Source organism: Leptonychotes weddellii, chromosome 14, assembly GCF_054177405.1.
Source record: "Leptonychotes weddellii isolate Sample4059 chromosome 14, ASM5417740v2, whole genome shotgun sequence".
Taxonomy (NCBI): domain Eukaryota; kingdom Metazoa; phylum Chordata; class Mammalia; order Carnivora; family Phocidae; genus Leptonychotes; species Leptonychotes weddellii.
The window spans coordinates 80,263,743-80,284,951 of NC_138382.1; the positions used below are offsets into that span (position 1 = coordinate 80,263,743).

At 62.8% G+C, this 21,209-nt stretch overlaps 1 protein-coding gene and 1 long non-coding RNA gene across 3 annotated transcripts in view; both read right to left on the minus strand.

Moving 5' to 3' along the window:
* Positions 1-14,545, minus strand: part of EXD3 (exonuclease 3'-5' domain containing 3) — a 52,154-nt gene extending 37,609 nt beyond the window's left edge. The window contains 8 exon segments of the mRNA XM_081802674.1: positions 1,488-1,629; positions 2,865-2,922; positions 8,314-8,363; positions 8,366-8,607; positions 8,843-8,907; positions 12,735-12,839; positions 14,171-14,235; positions 14,404-14,545. Coding sequence (XP_081658800.1) covers positions 1,488-1,629; positions 2,865-2,922; positions 8,314-8,363; positions 8,366-8,607; positions 8,843-8,907; positions 12,735-12,839; positions 14,171-14,235; positions 14,404-14,545 — 869 coding nt within the window.
* Positions 14,546-17,142: 2,597 nt separating this feature from the next.
* LOC145717175 (uncharacterized) overlaps positions 17,143-21,209 on the minus strand; it is a 21,770-nt gene continuing 17,703 nt past the window's right edge. Inside the window, exons 4-5 of one of the 2 annotated variants that reach the window (XR_014140246.1) lie at positions 19,684-19,797; positions 17,143-19,206 (exon numbers count right to left, since the gene is read on the minus strand). This is a non-coding gene — a long non-coding RNA (uncharacterized LOC145717175). Of the gene's footprint in view, positions 19,207-19,443; positions 19,798-21,209 lie in introns of those variants that run through there. The other variant, XR_014140245.1, reaches the window with a different exon arrangement.

A 21,209-nucleotide genomic window follows, 5' to 3' on the forward strand; every position in this document is an offset into this window, starting at 1 on the left:
CCTTGGCCACGCTTCGGACCAGCAGAGACCACGTGCCAGGTTTTGAACGTCCTACCGTTGGAATCATGGAGTCCGGACGCTTGGGTCTGGGCCATCTCACGCAGCGCGGGCTCTGGGACATTCCTCCACGTTATGTGTGTAACGTGTGTGGTCCAGCTGTGGCTGTGGACCGGCCTCTGGGTCCGTCCAGTGCTTGGGGACTAGGAATAAAGCTGCTGTGAACACACCAGTCTCTTCACAGACCACGCACCCATGTGTCCTGGGTTTGCTCCAACGGTGGACTGGCTGAGGCAGTCCTAGCCCATGTTTTGCTGGGGCCAGCAGCGCCGAACAGCTTCCTCGAGTGGCCGGGCCGCGTTAGCTGTCCCCAGCTGGGCACGGGGGTTCCTCCCTCGCTAACATCTGGTATGCCAGACTTTTCCGTGTTAGCCGTTATGAAGGAAGCCACTGCGTCTTTTGCAAATATTTTCTCCCACTCTAACCTGGTCTTCTCGATTTTTTTTAAAGATTTGTTTATTTACTTATTTGTCAGAGAGAGAGAGAGAGAGAGTGAGCGCACAAGCAGGGGGAGCAGCAGACAGAAGGAGAGCCGACTCCCTGCTGAGCAGGGAGCCCGATGCAGGGCTGGATCTCAGGACCCCGAGATCACGACCGACTGAGCCACCCAGGCGCCCCTTGTCCTCTCGTTTTTAAAAATACTTTAAGTAATCTCCACACCCAACATGGGGCTCGAACCCAAGACCCCAAGATCAATGGCCTCACGCTACTGACTGAGCCAGTCAGGTGTTGCTCTATGTCCCTCTCCAAATACACAGTAACGGTGATGACAGCCAACGCTAGGTGTGCTGGGCTGGGCGCCCCGCGCGCTCTGTCTGCTTCGTAGCATGTTAAATCACACAACCCTTTGAGACAGGCAAAATTAGCCCCACGTGAGGGCTGAGGAAATAAACCCAGGAAGTGCAAGCGACTTGCTCATAGCTCCAGGGCAGGTGGATCCAGGGAGGTCGGCCCCAGAGCCCAGGGTCTGCATCTCAGGGGGGTGGTCTCAGGCCCCCAGTGCCTGCGGATGGACGGGAGGCTCGAGGAGCCTCCACAGACAGCCACGTGCTGCTTCACCCTGTGGCCGGCAGATGCCACCCCCACGCCCCACCTCGGGCCACACCCTCGCGTCACGTGTGTGTGCAGCTTAAGTGACCCCACATGGGCTCCATGGGTGTCACAGATGAGATTTGAGGCGAAGAGATGAGTGAACGGACAGGCGCTGTGACTTCCAGCGTGTAGTAAACTGTTCACGCAACCTGGAGAATTATTTTTGTCCGTTTAAGAGACTTAACTGTGTCTCGTCTGGTTCCTGCCAGGTGCAGCCTCTGGGCTCCAGAAGCAGGTCCCTCTCTGGCTGACCGAGCCGCGGCGTGTGCGGGCCACGCACGTGGCTTTCCCGAGCGCCTGCCGCCCCCTGCCCCACCCTGGGCCCCCATGGGGCTTACCTGGCCACGACTCTGACGTCAGAGCTGGGCTGGCACCAGGAGTCCAGGAGGGCCAGCAGCCTCCTCTGGAGGTCCGGGAAGCCGGCTACATGATGCTCCACGAGGGTCACCTTGTCCTGGAGGAGCAGTGGGGTGCTCCCATCTACGGGGAGCACATCCTCAGGTCACAGCCTTGCAGGCGCCTGGCACCTCCACGCCCGGCCAAGACCCCAGACTCACCCCCAACCCAGAGGAGGCGTGGCCAGAGCATCCGGACTAAGAGGACCCGAGGCCCCTCCATGTGACCTGGCTCCCTCAGGGAGTGCAGAGGCCCAGCCAAGTGTCTGACTACATCCGTGAAACACCCCAGATTGGCTCCTAGGGCCCGGTGCACTCATCCCAGCCCATGCCCTGTGCTTGCACACTTACACACACGCACACAAACACATGTAGGCCCCACTGCTCCCTGGGCCTGGTCCCGGGGCTCTACAAAGGACTGGAGGCCCCCAGAGGCAAGGGGCATCCTGGGGAAGATCAGCTGTCCCCTTGTCTTCACTGAGCTGCGGGGAGGCAGGAGGGAGACCAAGCATGGGCAGCAGCCCCGATGGCCCAAGTGCCTCCTCACTGGCGCAGGGGGCATGCCCATGCACGGTGCCCACAAGAGCCCTGAGCTGCCCACACCCGCCCGGAAGCTCGGAGGAGGCCCCTGGCCGTGGCTCTGGGCCTTGGGACACTCAGGCCCTTTCCACCGCAAGAGTTCAGGCCTCAACAAAGCCCCCTGCCAGTGGTCCCAACGGTAGACCCCTCCTCACCTCCTGTCCTCTCCATGTGACCACATTGGGTCAGGCTGCCTGGAGCCCAGACTGAACAGGGACCCATCTGCCAGGTTGGGACCTCAGGAGGTGGACCTCACGGGGAGCCCCATTCCTCAGAGACCCTCTGGCCACTGCCTTCGGAGCATGTTGCACCTAAGTCCAGAGACTGCCCTCCTGGGCCCCACCCCCTCGGGCTCTCCTTGCAGGGTCGGGTGCTCACACGTGACCCCTGCCCTCCAGCACCCCCAGCCCCACTCAGTGAGGAGCAAAGCCAGGGCTCAGTGGTAGGAGAACCCCCCTCCCCAAATCATGTTTCTAGAGACCCAGGCTTTATCCAAGTCAGAACCTGAATGATTTTCGTGAAAAGATACTTACCTTTCCTTTTTTTTTTTTTAAGATTTTATTTATTTATTTGACAGAGAGAGACGGCGAGAGAGGGAACACAAGCAGGGGGAGTGGGAGAGGGAAAGGCAGACTCCCCGCTGAGCAGGGAGCCTGATGCGGGGCTCGATCCCAGGACCCTGGGACCATGACCTGAGCCGAAGCAGACGCTTGACGACCGAGCCCCCCAGGCGCCCGACACTTACCTTTTCAACATCAAGTTCGAGCTGCAGCTTCTGCTTCAAGCCCAGCATAACGGCCTGCTGATCACAAATGCAGCAGGTTACACCGGGCCTGGTGGGGAGCAGGCAGCCCATGGGGGGCGCTCCCACCCTTCTACACCTCCCAGTCACTGAGGGCACAGGTCCAACGGCCTGGAACCCAAAGCCTCCGGGCAGACAAGCCAGGCTCCACAGGAGGTGGGGCAGGGGGGAATGCCCTGGGCAGGTGGGTCCTGCCAGGCTGGGGTGTGGCCTGGATGGGGCATCAGGGTGGGTGCCGGGCCCAGGTGGCTCTGGTCAGGGGTTGCCCATGAGTGGACAGAGGACCAAGAGGGAGGGGCAGACAAGAGGCAGGAGCTCTGTCACCTACCCCCAGACACTGGCACACTGTGCTTTCCCCACACCTGCTCTCACCTGCCGCATACCGCCCAGAAGTGTGCCCTCCGCCTGCAAGTGCCGGGCATGGCCAGTCATGGTGCTCACAGCCAGGGGCCAGGGCTGTGCACCCTGGGGGCCTGAGGGACCGTGGCCCTGAGGCGCAGGGGCCTCTGAGCACTTTCCACAAGGCATACTCTGTGTGCACCCCAAAACGACTAACGAGTGCATAGCTGTCTGTCCAAAAGGGTGGGCTGGCCCCAGGGGGAGTGGTGGGGTCTGTGTTTTGGGGGATGCACAGCCCTGCCCCTTTGGTCCACAGAGAAAGAGGCTCTGAACCCAGCTGCGTCCTGGCGAGGCAGGGAGCGCAGCGGTCCCAGGAATGGGGAAGTGGGCACTGCCGAGAGCCCTGATCTCCCCCCCCCCCCCCACGGCCCTTGCTCACGGCCGCAGGGACCCTCCTGCGACTCAGCATGGAGAGCGCCCGGGGCCCTGAGTGCCCGCACGTAGCGCAGGCCCGGCTACTATTAATAATTTCCATACATCGCACTCCCATTATGAGCAAAAATAACCGGGGGAGCAGCCGGGCGCCCCGCCCCACGCAGCTCACACAAAGGACCAAAATAGCGGCCTGGGAAAGGCTCGCTCAGGCCTCCGGCCCGGATCGCGCGGGGCGGGGGCGCGGGGCCAGGGGCCTTTCCCTGCGCAGCGCTGACCCGGCGCCTCCACAGCCTGGCCGAGGTCCAGGAGCTTGGCCGCTGCCAGGCCCCGCGGGGGCCCAGGGGAGGGTGCAGAGGGGCAGGGCCTGGGGAGGGGCCAGGGGCTGGAGGAGGGAGGACCTTATTGTTTCTGGATGGGAGACCCCCTGAGAAGCCCCGGGACCACCAGGCCCCCGTCCAGGAAGCGAAACTGGGGTGGTCGAACCCTACTGCCTGTGTCCTGCATCTGCCATGTCCGGTTAGCTTCCTGGCTCCTCCAGGGTCAACACCCGGAGCTGGGCTTGGTCAGGCCAGGCCACCATCGGGAAGGGGCTGTGGGAGGGATACCTGGGGGCCCTTCAGACCAGGCCGTGGGCCAGTGACCCGGGGAGAGATGAAGCGGGGGGAGCCAGAAGGCAAGGGGGGTAGGAGGAGGGGGCACAGAGGCCCCGGGGGGCTGGGCCTCCCCCTCCCCCCACCACCTCTGCGGGCAATCAGTCTCTACCAGCCGCTACCTCTGCCCCCTAAGGACAAGACTTCATGTGTGCTCTAGGCCCCAGCCCTCAGTGGGCTGTGGGGGGACCTTGGCCCCCCACCCGCCCAACAAGCCCTCTGAATCCTGGGGTGTGGGGCAGCCGGCAATGGTGGCCTGGGTGGAAGGGGGCGCGGCGGGCACTGCCCCTCACAGCCGCAGGAGGGGCTCTGCCACAGAGGGCAGCCTGCACCTGTCACCAGCCTCCCTGAGGGTCCCGTCCCTTTGCCCACGGGGACTGCCTCTGCCTTAAGGAGCCAGTGAGGCCAGGGTAGTCCTCAGTGCCAATCCCAGCCCTCAGGGCTCTGGTCGGTCAGTGGTGCCCACTGGTGAGGGGGTGGGGGCCGGTGTGGAGGTGCCGGCCGCGCTCGGGGCCAGCCCTACACACCCCAGGCGGGCAGCTCGGGCCTCAGCACACCCCACCTGGCCACACAATGACTGTCGTAACGGGGGTCAGCGTGCTCGGCATGGCCCTTCTCTTCTCCCTGGTCCCTCCAGAGCAACCAGCTTTCCATGCAGCCAGCACTCAGGGTGACCTCTCTCAGCCCTGTGGCCTGCATGCATGGCCAGCGTGCCCAGAGCTGGATGACCACAGGCACCCCAGGGACAGTTCGGGAGGTGCCTTCAGTCGGCACCTGTGGCCCAGGGGTGCGGTGGGCAGGAAGGGGGCAGCCAGGGAGGGTACCCTGGGGGGATGGCTGACAGCAGACCCTTGGCCTGGCTTCCATCTTGGGGGGAGCCCCATGTAGTTCTACCCCTATCATCAGGCCTGGCTTAGGATCCATCCCTGGTCATTTTTCTGCCTGCGCTTCTGCTGAGGTGACAGCAGACCAAGCTGCCCACTGCCTGGTCACATGAGGGACCCAGCAGGTGTAGGAAGATCACCTGCCGACTCAGGCACCTGTGATGAGCAAGAAAGGTGGGAGGGGCTCAGACCCCACAAAAGGAAATTGCCGAGGAATGGGCCTCCCTGGCAGCTCCCTGGCCTTCCTGGCCTCTGCATGGAGGCCACTGAGAAGGGAGGCACTGGGCTGTCCAGCAGCTGGGTCAGAGCGAGGCTGGGGACCCCTCTGGCCAAACAGGTGCCAGAGCTACTGCCTTTGGGGAGCGGCTGGGGTGGGCACCGTGGGAAGAGCATCCACGGACCCCCAAGCTGCTCACTCCGCTGGGCAGGAGCGCCGGGCAGGTGCCCAGGCAGCCAAGCCCAGACTCAGCAGCCTCAGACCCAGGACGGGCCTGCCTCCCACCTCCACAGCTCAGCTCGGGCCTGGAGCCAAGGGGCCTTCCCCCCCACCCCCCCGAAGGAAAGCTATCTTTTTACCTTGATAAGCTGTTTAAAAAATGTAAATAAAATAACTCAGTAGACAAAAGCGGGCATTCATCCTGCCCGGAGCCAGCCGCCGCCCTCGACATGAAATATCGGCGCACATTAAGTCGTGAGTCCCTGCTAATCCGAGCGGACAGGCCTGAATGCGGTCCCTTTCGCCGGGCGCGGCGGTGGGCACTGGAGCGTGCATCGCCTGCCGGGCCGCCCCGCTTGGGGACAATGGCTTTTCTTCGCAGAAGGGGCCTGTGCGGGACAAGAGCCCCCTTTGTGTTGGGATTCCTGCCTTGGAGCGCGAGGGAGGTGCATTCAGCCGGCCCTAGACACTCTTTGAAAGGCTCGGGTGTAACAGAAGACGCGGAAACACTAGCCCGCCTTCTGCCTCCCGCATTCTTGCAAGCCCAGCCGCTCATTCAGCCTGCGGAGAATGGCCCTGCGCCACAGGAGCGGAGCCCCGGCCACATTGTCGCTGGCCTGGTCACCTTGGTTTCTCAGCACCTTCACCAGCCTCGAGACAAGAGCCTGGGCTGGGGCATGACAGCCACCAATACAGGGCCCACACCGCCAAAGACCGAGGACTGGCGGCCCAGGTGAGGCCCACCTTGCAGTGAGCCTCCAGGCTGGGACTGGCCCCCCGGGGAAGAAGGCCCCCCGTGGGGTGGGCCCGGGATCCTGCCCCGGTGCCCACCGAGCCCTGAGCCACCACAGGTGTGGGGAGCAGGGTTCATGAGCCCCGCTGTCCCTCAGTTAGGCTCGACTTTGGGCCCGATGAGGCCGTGGGTGGAGGTGAGCCAGGAGCGAGCCTCTGGATACCCCTGGAACACTGGACCTGTGACTCGGTGAGAGCGCGCCCCTGAGCTGGGCGCCCCAGGACCTCTCCACCGCCTGCCTCCCCACGTGGTGATCGTCACATCTCAGGGCCCAGAGATGCCGCGGGGACCCCTGTGCCTGCAGCAACCGCCCAGAGCCACCCCACATGGAGCCGCCCCTCCCTACTCACCGAGACCCCTGTGCCCTCTTCTGCCTCACGCAGAGCCAAGCCACTCCCGGTGCTCCTGGCCCGCTTCCATCTTCTCTCGGAAAATTCTGGACTTGAGTGAGAGCCGCTGCTACTCACAACAGAGACTCAACAAACCCACCGAGCCCTCCAGAGCCCCACAAGCTCTAACCCAAAGATTTGTAGCTACTAAACCCACATTTCCACATTTGCCCTTTCTGACCCAGGCCTTCCCAGGACAAGGGAGCCAAATGACCTGCCCCCGGCATGGTCCCAGGTCCAAAAGCATTGCACACACTGGAGAACTCTGCTGTCATGACCAGTAAGCTGTGCCCTACACTGAACTTCTGCAAACAAACATGGGCATCATTTCCGAGGGGCTGGTCCTGGGGACCACGGGTACAAGTAGGATGGGGGTCTGGCCCAGCCTATACAGCAAGGATGTATGCCCCTCACAGGGGCACCCCCGCTGGCCGGACCTGATCCAAGTGAGGCACCAAACAGCAGGAGCTGGGTCACCCCGGGTGAGGCCCCTTCACTCCAGGGCAGGGCCTCATGATGGGTCCAGAGAGGTGGCAGGCCTAGCACTCAGGGCTCTGGAGGGGCTATTCCTGTAGGCCAGACCCTGCTGTTGGAACAGGAGCCAAGTGGCCAGTCCCCAGGCCTGGTGTGGGTGTGGCTGCAGGGCCCCCACGAGGACACAAGGGGACGGTGCTGTCCCCAGCCAGCAGCAGCTAGAAGCAGCTGGGCCCAGAGGGAACTGGGCTGCTCGTCCCCAGGCCATGCCAACACAGAGGCCGAGTGACCTTGCGAGTGAGTGGGCCTGGGCAGAGGCGGAAGGAGGGAGAAGGGGGCCTCCAACCCCATAGGGTCATGTGGGAGCTCCCTGGAAAAGCTCCCCTGGCCTGGGAGGCTCTGGGCTGGGAGGGCTTGGAGGTCCAGCCGTCTGATCTAGGCCCAAGGGGTGGCAACTGTGGGCAGAGGGACCCCCACACCCCTGACCCTCTCAGCCCCCCACAAGTGTTTCTGGGAACTGATGAATGAGTCTGGACAGCAGCATCTCAGGTGAGTGGCTTGGCCACAGGGCTTCCAGGCCAGAGCCAGGGTGTCCTTGGGCCGCTGACCCCTCCTGAGGACCCAGTGGGCACCTCAAGAGGAAGGACCCCAGGTCCTGGGGTGGGGGCTGCTCGCACGACTCTTTTTCAGCGTGGTGAGTATGAGAGTCTCCTAGGACCCCAACGTCTGGCACAGCCCTGAGCTGGGCCCTTGGGGTGGCTGGTCCTGAAACCCTCTGCACCAGACCTGAAGCCCCCCACCCCTGGGGAGCCCCCCACAGTGGAGGGACAGAGAGGACACTGCCAGGGTGGACCCTGTGAGCTCCCTCAGCCAAGCCCTTGCTTGACCCCACATGCAGACCTGGCCCACGGCCCAAGAATCAGAAGGTGTGTCCCCGAGCCCCTCCCTCCCAGCCCTGACCCACGGCCCACGTGGGGGTCACACTCACTTCTTTGAACTTGCCCTCCCGGTAAAGCTGGTGGATGTGAGTCAGCAGGGGCTCTGGTCGGCATCCTGCAGCTGGAGGATGCTGACCAGCGGCTCCACGAGACTAGGGGGGCTCTCAGCGAGGACCCTGACCACACAGGCCTGCAGCTGCTTCAGCCTCGAACTGCACTGGGAGCCCAGAGAGCCAGCCTCGGCTGGGGAGCGGGGGGCGGGGGCTGCAGCTGGGGTCACGGTGCTGGGGCAGACCTGGCCGAGGAGTCCTGTGCCCATGGTGGACATGCCAGGCGGGCAAGGCCTAGAGGGCGGAGGCACGGGTGAGGGAGATGCGTGGTTGTGGGGAGGCCGCGGGTCAGGCCCACAGACCAAGGCGCCAGCCCCCGCCCAGCAAGGGTGAGGGAGGCGGCAGGCTCCAGAGGCCGGCTTGGGCAGGCGTGGAGCCCACGGTGCTGGGGGGACACGGCCGGTGGGGCTGGGGCCAGGCGGCAAACCCCCGCGGGGCCTCCCCCGGGGCCGGGGAGACAGAACCGCACTGTGGTTCTGTGGTGCTCGAATCCTCCAGCAAAGCCTCCCGCACCTGCGTGGTCCAGAGTGCGGTCTGCTCAGAGACAGAGCTGGGGCTAGTCAGCGCCGTGCCCCCCTCCTCGGGGCTCTGGTCTGGTCCGACCCGCTGTGCCCCGCGTCCCGGGTGGCAGCCGCTGTCCACAGTCGTGGTCCCGTGAAGATGGGGGGCTCATCCCCGAGGCTGACCAAGGGCGGGAGCCCTCGGAGAGATTCCAGTCCTCGTGCCTCGTCCCACAACCTGTGTGGTGCCCGGGACACACGCGGTCCTTCAGACGCAGTGACGTGGTCGCGGGGCCCAGCGAGGAACGGGAAACAGAAAAAAGGGGGAAAACCGCCTCCGATTGACTTTTCTACCTCTTGCACTACAGAGGATTTGGAAACGGGTGGGAGCTAAAAGGAGAAAGACCCCTACCTGGAGGGAGTGGGTGTTGTCCGAGGGCCACCCCCCGGTGCGTGGCCGGCCCTGCCTGCGCTCTGCCTGACTCTGCTGTTCCTCGAAACACCCTGCAGTTATGGACCCGCTTGAGCCCCAGACGCTTCTCCCTCGCGGCGGAGCTGCAGGGTCTGGGCTGTGCGCTCGGGAAACAGACACCCTGATGCCCGAGGCCACCCTGTGGGGAGCGAGGCGGTAAGGCTCCAGCTGCCCCCGCAGACCTGCAGACGGGCGCACCCCGAGCACAGCCTCCAACACCGTGGGGCTGCCACCCCCGGGGCAGGCGGGCAGAGGCCACACTCGTGTCTCAGGGGCCACGGGGCCGCTGTCCCATCTCCACCAGCTGCCCCGCGCCTTCCAGGAACGTGTGAAAAGACACCTGAGGCCGAACCACCACCACCTTGCTCGTGGAAGGAAAGATCTAGAAGGAGGCTGCTCTCGTCTGGTCCCAACGTACAGTTCCCGTTCAGGGCTCCGAAGAGCAGCACTGAGAGGCTCACCGAGCAGAGCGGGGAGCCCACGTGGCTGGGACCTGCGGCTCCTACGTACCGGCCAGCCAGCCCTTCTCCTTGGAAGGTGAGCTCAGGTAAACACCTGTCTCCTTTCTCCCCTGGGCAGTCCCCACCTGCCCAGCCCCCGGCCACCAGCCGGGCAGAGGGTGTGCACCCAGCCATGGCCCAGGGCAGCGGGCTGGAAGGAGGAATCCCGCCCAAGAGAGACCCTCCAGCTCTGGGCTGAGTGCCCACTGACCAGCGGCCACAGAGAACGAAGGCTTTTCCAAAAGAGCCACCACCCGTCCTGTGACGGGGTGATGGGAGGCCAGGTCTGGCTGCACTGCTGGACGGAAGGATGCCCAGGAGGGCCCCAGGAGGCCACACGGACCCCTTCCCAGCAGGACGGCCCCTGGAGCCCCCAGATCCACCCCATGGTCAACTGTGGGGCCAGCTCCTTCCGTTGGGGTCGTCCAGCTGCCCTTCACGGTGGGAACCTTCTGTGGTGGCCAGCAGAAGGGGAGCGAGGGGGCATGTCCTTCCGAGATGGCCACTGCCCATTGCTGGTGCTGGCTCTGTCCCCTCCCATGAGAAGGCTCAGCAGAGCGGCTGAAGGGACCAGTAGTGCAGCTGGAGGGCTGTCAGCTTCCGGGGGCCCCCAGGAAGCTGGACGGTCGTGCAGGGGGCTTGCCTGACCTACCCAACGCAGCCAAGCCTCCCCCGCTCCGCCGCTGGGAGCCTCTCAGCCCGTGGCTTGGAGTGGGGCTTGAAGCAGAGATGGCCCTGCACCATCCCCGGGACTGCCGTGGGGGCGACGCTCACCTGGCCCAGGTGCCAAGGTAGGTGCAGCCCTGAAGGAGCCAAGGCCCCACGGGGGTCCGTGGGCCTCGCAGATGGCTGCGTCACCACTGAGGGCCAGGCAGGTCCTTGCTGCACTCTGGCATCTTCCCTGGAGAGAGGAGGCCTTCCAGCAGCCCCCGGGGACCTCCCCAGGGTTCTGCTGACCAGACCTGGGTCACACGCTCCCCCTGCCAGTGACTAAGCAACAGCGGAGGGGAAGTCAGCAGGGAGGCGCAGACCCCCTCTGCTGTTGGCCCCATGGCCCTTCCCACGTCTCTGCCCTGAGAGCAGCCTGGGGACGGCCTGGGCCAGAACCCTCTCCTTGGAAAGCGCTGCTCAGGTCTGGAGCTCGGAGAGTCACCCGCGTCCTGTCTGCGTGCCCTCTCCCACACAATGCCTCTGCTGAGCTCAGCAGCCCCCAGCAGCCCCCAGGCCGGGGGCCCCGCCCACAGAGCCGTAGGCAGGAAGCAGGGTGCAGAACCGGGACACGGGCCTTGGTCCTCGCATCACCGTGTGGACGATGCTTCCCCAGGACATGCAGAGCAAGCATCTACTTAGTCCGAACCTAATTTTAAAACCACTGTACTTGAGCAAGTTGGCATGCTCACCAAACGTGAAATGCACTTTCCCCTCAAGTATCTGTGGGAACTCAGGAGACCTGGCAAGTCTCCCTTTACAAACACCCGGGAAAGGAGAGGGTCTGTGGGAAAGGAGGCCTACGAGGGCCCAGGGCTGCCGTCGGCACCCACACAACTGGGCTGGGACATCACGTGCATCCGCATCTGCTGGGGTCCCGGAGACACCGTTGGGGGAGAAGCACCATCGTGCTGTGACCACTCGGCAGGCACGCAGGGGCCGCCACCGGCAGGAAAGAGCTTCACTAACAGGCGCTCAGGTGAGAACCACAGAACACACGGGGACGATGCACCTTGAGTGATGACCACCACAGGACAGGGAAAGTGCTGGGACAGGAGGACACTGGTCTGGGAATGCAAACAGACAATAAACACGCCTAAAATGGTGGAGGAAGGAAAATTCAGGGAAGAACACAGGGGCCCCGAGGGGTAGCGTCCACGAGCCCCTCCTGCCCTCCTGCCCTTCTGCCGCCAGGGTGGACCTCACACACTATCCAGCACCCACTGGCCACTTGCTGCCCCTTGTCCTGGAGGCTTAAGTCCGGGCCCCACGGCCCCCTCTCCGGTGCCACTCCGCTCCTCAGCTTTTGGTGGTCCCGGTGTCTACGCTGACAATCCCTTGAACTCTGGCTCTGGACCCTGGCTACCACCCCTTCCCTCCCTCCTGCCCTCTGCCCACTCCTCGAGCCCCCCTCTGCCATCCAGCTGGGGCCCATGTCTGGTCACCCCCCGGCTTACACTCCAGAGGTGGGCCTGCTGCCCCACAGAGCTCGCCCCAGTCCGGACTTCATGGACTCAGCGCTGCCGAAGTCACCCCACGCGGGCTTGGGCCAGAGCCCCCACGGACCTGTCCTCAGCAGGGCGGGGGCCTGCCCAAGAGAGCCAGTGTTTCAAGCAAGCTCCAGGGGTTTGCCCTCTTGGGCCCCGCCTTGGGGAACACCGTCCTTCCCGTTTGCTCGCCCTCCTGTGCCTACCATCTCTCCTATTGTTCCCTCCCAGGGGGCTCTGAGGACACCCCAAACCCACTGCCCGTCTCTGCCCCAGGCCCCACAGCCCACCAGCCCGCCTCCCCTGCCTGCAGCCTCTGTCCTGGCCACTCACATGCCCCACCGCCTTGTGGTTCCTGTGGGGACCCTCCGCCCGCGGCCGCCGGCCCCTGGGCCATCACTGGGGCCCGAGCTCAGATACTGAGCGGCACGGTGCCCGCCCACCCACCCCAGACCATTTCTGGCAAGTGAACCCAGGGGAGACAGCACGAGTCCCTCAGGCAGAAGCTTGGCTCCAGGCGGAGAACACAGCTGCCCAGGGCATTCACAAGACGCACACAGACCCGCCTCCCAGCAGGCCTCTCTAGCGCCAAAAATGAGAACACACGGACGTGCTCCGTCATAGACAGAAACAAGTCACGAAAGAGCTCAAAACAACCCTGCATGTGCTTGGAAATTAAGAACACGTCGGTCTAAGGAGACGCCTTAATGAGGATCGGGAAGACGGGCGACAGAGCCCTACCCGTGGAGACCTGTGAGGGAGGGACCGTAGCGGGGCCAGCACCAGCCACGGGACAGCGCTGAGCCAAGGGACTGTCCTCGACCCCCACCCCTGAGAGTCTCAAGAACCGCGGGGGACCTCAGGCCGGCAGCCACGATGACACGAGTGAGGTGGAAGCTTCCTAGGGCAAGAAACCAGAAGCGGAAAGCCCCCCAGAAACGGTCCCCCCTACCCGGGCTCAAGCCCAACCAGGCAGGACGGTCTGCGTTCTTCCAGACCCTCCAGGAACGAGGAATTCCGGTCTTCAACCAACGGTTCCAGAGAAAGGTAACAGAAGGACTGCTTTCAACCCAGTTTATGAGGTTAGTTCACCTCGACGCCAGGAACAGAGACAAAAGCTCACAAACACCGCACTATGACCAGGCGAGGTGCGTCCCACACACGCAGGGCAGCCTGAGCTGGAGAATCTGTGAAGTCAGTTCACCAAATAACATGGTCAGCCTGCCTCCATATTAACTCAAAGCCACGGGAGACAAAAATTAAAAAGAGCTTTTGGCTTTTGCCGAAACTTTGGCTTTCTCCAGCTGACGGCCAGAACTGCTCAGAGCCTCAGCGCGGGCAGTCGAGAGGAGGGTGACAGCCACCGCAGCTCAGGTGTGCGTGGAGCCCAGGCCTGTCGCCCACACACACGGGTGGTGACCCCAGAAGTCGGGCTGACCCGTTAGCCAGGCGCTGGTCACCCCGCGCCACGAAGCCAGCCGTGGGCCTGGCAGGAGCGCCCTCAGCCTCCGTAGCTCACGGACACCCCTCCTCCGCAAGCCTGCAGTCCCTGCCGGGAGTGCACCTGCGCTGGACGCCTGCCCCGGTGAGCTTAGTCCGGGTCTGGGCACTCTGCCCACCCTCAGCTGGGAGCGGGAGGCAAGACACGAGACACGGGCCTTATCCCTCCAGCCACGCTGGGCCCTGCAGCCTTCCCTGCGGTGACCAGGGCCACCTTGTCCTTCTGCTGCTCCCGGGAGCGAAGTGCGGGGCAGGGGCGCCCACGGGTCCAGCTGTGCCTTCACCACCCGCACGGGCAAAGCCGCCCTCCAGGCCCAGGCCGCACGCATCTCCCGGTGGCCAGACAGGCTGTCCCTGGGGCGGGAGGCCATGAGCAAGGCTAGTGAGAATGGTGAGTACCCGGCCCCCCACAGCACACAGGCAGTCATGGCCCACTGGGTCCCCTGGGCTGTGCGGAAGCTGGGTGGTGGCCACAGGCCCTTGCCTCCTGCTCTCAGCCTCGGGGGCCTGTGTCTACCAGTGTCCAGTGGGGGTCAGCCCAGGGCTCCAGCACCCATGCGTCTGCCAGAACTTTCAGACAGGGTGGCCCACTGAGGCCAGAGGAGGACCCACGCCCACATGCTCACTCACCTGCCGCAGCTCCCGCGTGGACCACAGCGTCTGCAGGGCCTGCAGGAACAGGAGCGGGTCCTGGCCTGGGGGGACAAGACGGGGCTATGCAGAGCCCACCAACCCCACCTTGACCAACGCCTGGGGGCTCCCCACAGATGCCACCGGTGTCCATGGACTCTTGTGCCCTCTCTGGCCAGGGCTCCCCCTGCCCCTTCCCTGGGACCTGTGGCCTGGCCATCCGCAGTGCTCACTGGGACGGGCTTCTGTCCACAGCTTGGCGGAAGCCCAGGCCTCATGTTCCAGGGGTGGTGAGCGGCCCGTCTCAGAGTCGCCACACTGTGTGAGCGGGAAAGGGGCAGTGGACGCCAGGGCCAAGCCTGCAGCCCTGACCATCACGCCCTCCATGTATGTCCCAGCCCACCCCACCCACGGCCCACCAAGTCTGGCCTCCAGCCCCTGGCGAGGCCCCAGAGTGGTCCCGGCTTCTGCCTCCCCACCCCCGCTCTCCTGGCCCCTGCTGCACCCCACACAGCTGGCCGCTCCCCAACGCGCCCGCCCCCAGCCCTCGTCCTCTCTTGCTTGCCCAAGTCCCCAGCCCCACTGCAGGACTGCGGGTCAGGACGGGGACCCCACTGGGACACCAGGCCCAGGGGAAGTTGGGGTCACCCTCATGCTGGAAAAGGAACTGTGCCCTCAGACCAGGTTTAAGGTCAATGCCCGGGAGGGTGGGCTGGCCTGGGAAGGTGTCTGCGGCCTGCTCTCCACTTTGGGAAAGAAAACGGCCTCTGAGTCACCCACAGCCACCAGCGCCCCCTGGCTGCCTCGGGAGGGCCCGCCCCACCCCTGCGGCCCCTTGCCCCCGGCCCGCAGGGCAGGACCACCCTGCTCGGCCCTTCCGGGGTCCCCCCTGCCTCACTGCACCGCCCCCAGGGCTGTAGAAACCCCTCTTCACTAAGCAAGTCCTGCTGCAAATGCCCGGCCGCTGTCCGACCCTAGGCCTCCACAGCCCCACGAGGACATTACAGAGCCCAGCATGGATGCCAGGTGACATCAGGGGCCATGGGGCTCAGAGCCTGTGTCCAGCCCCAGCCCAGGGAGGTGGGAGAAGCCCTGCATTTACTCAGGACCCTGGCCATGCCCCCCACATGGTGGTGGTCAGAGGCAGGACCTGAGCCCACACGTTGGGGGAGGGGAGGTCACCAATAGATGCCCTAGGTCAAATCGGGGCTCACCCAGGGGACTTCACCTGCAAATCTACCCAAGAATTGAGGGGACAACAGCAACCCCCTGGGCTCCCGTGGAAGACCAGACTCAGAGGGAAAGGTGGGGACACCTGGACCAAAGCCTGGAGGGCCGGCCGGGACCACTCTGGGGCCTCGCCAGGGGCTGGAGGCCAGACTTGGTGGGCTGTGGGTGGGGTGGGCTGGGACATACACGGAGGGCGTGATGGTCAGGGCTGCAGGCTTGGCCCTGGCGTCCACAGACTTAGGGACCCAGACAGACAGCAGTGGGTAGGCGGACGCACCGCACGGGAGGGGGAGTGACACGCTGGGTGCATTCCAGAAGCAAGGCTCGTTGATGGGCTGGGTGTCTACCACTGCGCTCCATTAGAGGAATAAAGGGGAAATCATATGCGCCTCTCAGTAGATGCAGAAAGAGCATTTCATAAACACAATTTCTATTCATGATTTAAGAAACAACCCAGCAAACTGGGAATAGAGGCAACTTCATCGCCCAGAAAAAAAGATGTTTGTAAGAAACACTCTCGGCAAACACAGGACTTAATGCTGAAGACTGACAGCACCTCAGGGCGCGGGGCCAGCAGGACAGCCCTGACGTGCACGGTCAGCTTTGGGTGCCGGTGTGTCAGGAGGGGACCGTGACACATGCACGCTGCAGGGGTGCAGGTGGTGGGGACACGGGAAATCCTGTGCCTCTGGATTCTGCTGTCAACCTAAAACTGCTCTAGAAAATACAAGTCTTTAAAAATTAAAACAGGGGCAGCTGGGTGGCTCAGTGGGTTAAGCGTCTGCCTTCGGCTCAGGTCATGATCCCAGGGTCCTGGGATCGAGCCCCGCGTCGGGCTCCCTGCTCATCGGGGAGTCTGCCTCTCCCTCTCCCTCTGTCTCTCCCTCTGCTTGTGCTCTCTCTCTCTCACTGTCAAATAAATAAAATCTTAAAAAAAAATTAAAACAAGAAAATAAAAACATTACTGCTCACTGAAAACACAATTTTGTGGAAAGTCATGAAGAATCTAAAGAGAAGGTATTAGGGGCACCTGGATGGTTCAGTCGATTTCAGCTCAGGTCATGGTCTTGGGGTCACGAGAACGAACCCTGAGTCGAGCTCCATGCTCAGCACGGAGCCTACTTGAGATTCTGTCTCTCTCCCCGCCCACCCCAATAAATAAATAAATAAATAAAGAGAAGGTATTAGGATTACTTAGCAGGCTTGTTGTAGCTTGGACACTCAACACAAGGCCAATACTAAAAACCAATTATTTCCATATAAACAAGTAACAAACAGAAATGAACATTAAAAACAATTAAAACAGCACAAAGAAATTCAAATATCTTTGGATAAATCTAACAAGAGAAATTCATGCAAAAAACCCCATAAAATATTGAGAAAAAAATTAAAAGACCTAATGAAGGAAGGGCCATCCCATACAATAAAAAAGAAAAGTTGTCGCCTGTCCCACAATCAGTAGATGCCATACTGTTCCAACCAGCAGCGGGGCTGGGAGGGCATGCATATGTGTCCACCTGTCTTAACAATCTGCCCCAAATCACAGTGGAGCAAGACTCCCCACCCCGCGCCAAGCACCACCCTAGCTAAGGCTGAGGGGCACTGGCCTGGAGAGGGCAGCCACGGACCCGTGTAAAGACCCGGAGCCGGAGCTGGGCACGCGCGGGACCCTGATGCGTGACCAGGGCGGCCCCGGAGCCCAGGAACTCTGTGTCCCTATTGAGGATGCTGGAGCATCACCGCCCCCCCACCCCCGGAAGATCTAAACATGGAAGACAGATAAATAGAGCCTCTGGGAGAATATTTTGATGACCTTGGGGCAGAGAGGTCTCCCAAAAAATACAACTATGGACAAGATTCCCACTAATCAAAAGGATCCTGCAGGAACCTGGCAGGGCAGGTCCTGGCCCCGCCTCACCTAGAGCCATCCAGCTGTCTAAGGGGACAGCCCTGCTCCCAGCTGCTTCCTTCGCGGCCAAGACCTGGGCCCCACCCGACAGTTCTGCCCTGGGCGTGCTCCTGACCCGGCCCCCACAGCTGGGCGCCGCACACGGCAGAGGGCCGGCCATCTGTCCCTCCTGGGCAGTGACCACATCGGCCTTGTTCGAGGCTGTGGTCTGGGCCTTGATGGGTGCTCCACAGTGAGCTGGGGACGGTGCCAGGGCCAAGCTTGCACACACACGGTCTCCAGCCCAGTGGCCTCGGGCAGAGCCCTGGACGCCCAAGGTGCAGCAGGAGGGGACCGAGGCAGGTCTGAGTGGGGTGGGGCATGGCAAGGACATGGCCCGGTGGGCAGTGAGGTGTGGGTGGGGTGTGGGCGGTGGGGCAGGGAGGTCCCCTAGGCTGAGGGGGGCTCTCAGCTGACACCCATCCAAAGACACAGAAAGGAGGGCGCTGGGAGATGTTTGTCTGAAGGAACAGATAAGCAAACTAAGTGTCGCTTTGCAGAGCCCAGGGCAGGGACCTGGCGGGCCTGGGTCCCTGCTGCCCTGACTTAGGGATTCAGGCAGGAGGCTGGGCCTAGGAGGGCAGGTGGGAGCCTGGTGCCGAGGGGTCTCTGTCCACAGGATGGACATCAGCCATGCCCGCCGCCTGGCATGGCCCCCACGTCCCCACCCCAGGCCTGGGGCTGGGCCAGGCCCAAGTTCACAGCTAACCCGCCCTGACGACGTGGACCTGTAGGCAGAGGGCCAGACAGCAGAACGGGGGCCTGAGACAGATGGCCTCTGGCCTGTGCCTGGCCCCTGACCCCATCCCCGGACCACGCAGGTGGGGGCGGGGTGGGAGGCTCTGTGCAGGGAGGACACTGAGAAGCAACTCATTTCAGGAGTGAAACCTCCACACCCACAGCCGGGGCTGCTCCTCTCTGTCCAGCATGCGGGCCTCACGGGCTGTCCCCGCCAACAGCCCTCCCGCACACGCACCAGGGGGCCTCAGGCTCCAGCCGCACCAGGAGGCACCGGGGTGGCTCACCCTCTGCCCCGTCCCCCCGTCCTCCTGCCTCCCTGGTGCCCACTGGACACCGAGAGCTGCTAGCTGCCCAGCGGTGCCCCTGAGGTCGCTGACAGGAGGAAGAGAAATGCAGGGCCAGGGAGGGGCAGGGCAGATAGACAGCGCTTCATCCAAAACACCACCGAGCTAACTCACTGCCTTCACTTTAAGAAACAGATGCGTTCTAGAAAACAGCTCAGCGGCCACGTGAACACAACGGCCTGCTATTTCCTGTCATGAAGCCGGAGACAGAAATAAAACGGGCACTTTCTGTGGGGGGCGTAGGAGCAGAGAAATCTCAGAAACCGTGGCTGGGCGTGGCTGAGCTGGGCGGTGCTCACCGGGCCTCCCCTCCCCACCGTTGTCTCCGTGAAGCCCCCTCTCCTGAGCCACCCGGCCGTCCTCCAGAGACCCAGGTCAGGACCTGCAGAGGCTCCCGCGGTTGGTCTGAGATCCCACTCGGCACCAGCGGGAGGCAGTGCTGGACGCGCTGAACCCCGGCTGCCCCGGCCAGACCCTCCCGCTCTGCAGGTCATCCCAGTGTCCACCTCCGCCCCCGGGGCGGCTGTCCTGACCCTGCCCATCCTCGGGTAGCTGCAGAGCGCAGGCGTCCAGCCTGGCTGTCGGCCTGAGCAAGGGCCGCAGCACCAGCCCCGTCGAATCCGCAGACCCGGCTGCAGTGTCCCGAAGGCCACCAGTCTCCTGCCCTGCCCTCCGCACCGCCTGGCGCAGGAACCCGTCCCCTCTGCGGTGATGTCCACGTGAGCTGTGGCAGTCGGTGACGTCCTGCCTCCCAGGACGGGGGCACGCGGCTCCTCGGCAAAGGTGGGGGCCGTCACTCTCTCCAGCCCACCTGTCTGCCCCACTTGGTCCCTGGTCCCAGGTTCTACCCTCGTTTGGGGGGAGCTGGGACAGGACGGGGGGCTCAGCCCTTCCCGAGGGGGACATGTGAGGACCGGTGACAGGCGAAGAGAAAGGGCATTCCTCAAAGCCCCCATATCAAAACCCTCTGCTCGGAAACCCCTCAGAGGCCCCCCAACAGCACCCAAACCCAACAGGCAGGGTAAGGTCTCCCGTGGGAGCTGCCCCCCTCTGGGAAGTGGGATGAGAAGGCCTTGTTGTCCTGCTTCCGCCAACAAATCATGAGCTTCCAAGACAGGACCCCCCCTGCCCCGTCCTCAGCAAGGCGCCCCGAAGCATCAGGCCAGCATCCGGCCGGCTGTGGGGAGTCATGACGAGCCGGGGCGTCCGCACAGAGGCGAGCTCCTGCTGTTGGCAACATCAGCACACACCTGAGGATCCAGGTGAAGCACCTGGAGGGTTCCTCTAGCAACCGGGATCCACTTAGGTGAATGCACCCCATTAACACACAGAAGCCACCAGATTTCAAGGGCAAGTTAGACAATCTGCTGGAAGAAAGGATCCCACTAACAACAGGAATTTAAAAAAATGAAATACTTAGGTGTTAAAAAAAATGTGGAATAAACAACGTGGAAGATCTACTTTTTTCATCTAAGAACAAAAGAACAAACAGGAAGGCAAACCCTGTCCTTGAGGGTTGTTCCGGTTTTTACCCCAAACACGCACTGTCGTTTGTTAGGGTCACGGTCCTGCAGGTCAGGGGCGGGGCACGGCTGGCACCTGGGCTCAGGGAAGGGTCACCGCGACCCATCAGAAGTAGCCACCAAGGCCAGGCTGCGCTCGAGGGCGGGAAGCAGAGCCCTTGGTGGGAGGGTGTCGGGGACTGCAGGCGTTCTTACACCGTCGATGAGCTGTCCGGCACCCCCGGGGCCAACCGCCGGGGTAACGCAATTCAGTAAGAATACGGGATTTCTGTGGAACCAAACAAGCCCATTCTGATGCCGAAAGGAAGAGAGAGAGAGAAAAGAAGACAAAAACAGAAACGAAAAGCAACGAGGGTTGTTAGTCCCGCCAGAGAGTGAATCACCATAAAACCATGGTCACTAGGACAGCGTGCTGTTGGTTCACGAGTGGACAAAGACCAGAGCAGAAAGCTGGCGACAAACACAAAGACACGGGAACCCAGCATGTGATCGCTGGGGGGACGTGGACCGTTCACGGAGTGTTGTCGGGACACCCGAACGTCTTCTAGAAATAGAGGCGAGTCGGGCCCCTCCTATCTCACAGCAGAATAAATGCCATCTGGATCCAAGACTAAACGTGCTCACAGCTGACCCCTCACAGCTCTCTGTTCCGGGCAGGTTTGTGTTCAGCACTCACAAATGGAGGGGAGCACTGGCTTACGACCATTTTTCTCAGACAAGGAAACACAGGGAGGTTAAGTAACAGCGAGGAAAGTGTGTGTGTGCCACCTGGGTTCATGGCCTCTCATGTCACAGCCCAGGGATGGCTCCCCAGCCCCAGGGGCCAGGGGAGACCCTCACCCCAACACTTGATGCAGGGAGGGGCGGGCCTTGCAGTGTTGACTGCATGCCCTGGGGGGCCCCCGTGTTTCGGGGGTCCGAGGGAGGGAAAGGGGCTTCCTGGAGCTTCAGCACTTGTCCCTCCCTCTGTGCTGAGAAGGAACTTCCGAACCCCCAAGGACGGGGAGTCCAGCGCTGCCTGAAAACCCCAACCACCCAACTTCTGATTCAGCTCCATTTGCTCCTACAAAGGCCACCTTTTCTTGGGGAAACAATCTTTGAGCCCAGTTGATGTTTCAGTTGGAGAATGTTTTCTTGGCCCCAGAGAAGCGGAGGTCGGGAGGAAAAGGCCGCTGTCCTCACTGGCCCATCCTTCCCCTCATGAAGCCTCAACACCAGCCGCAGACCCAGCCGGAGGAACCACGTGGATGCCC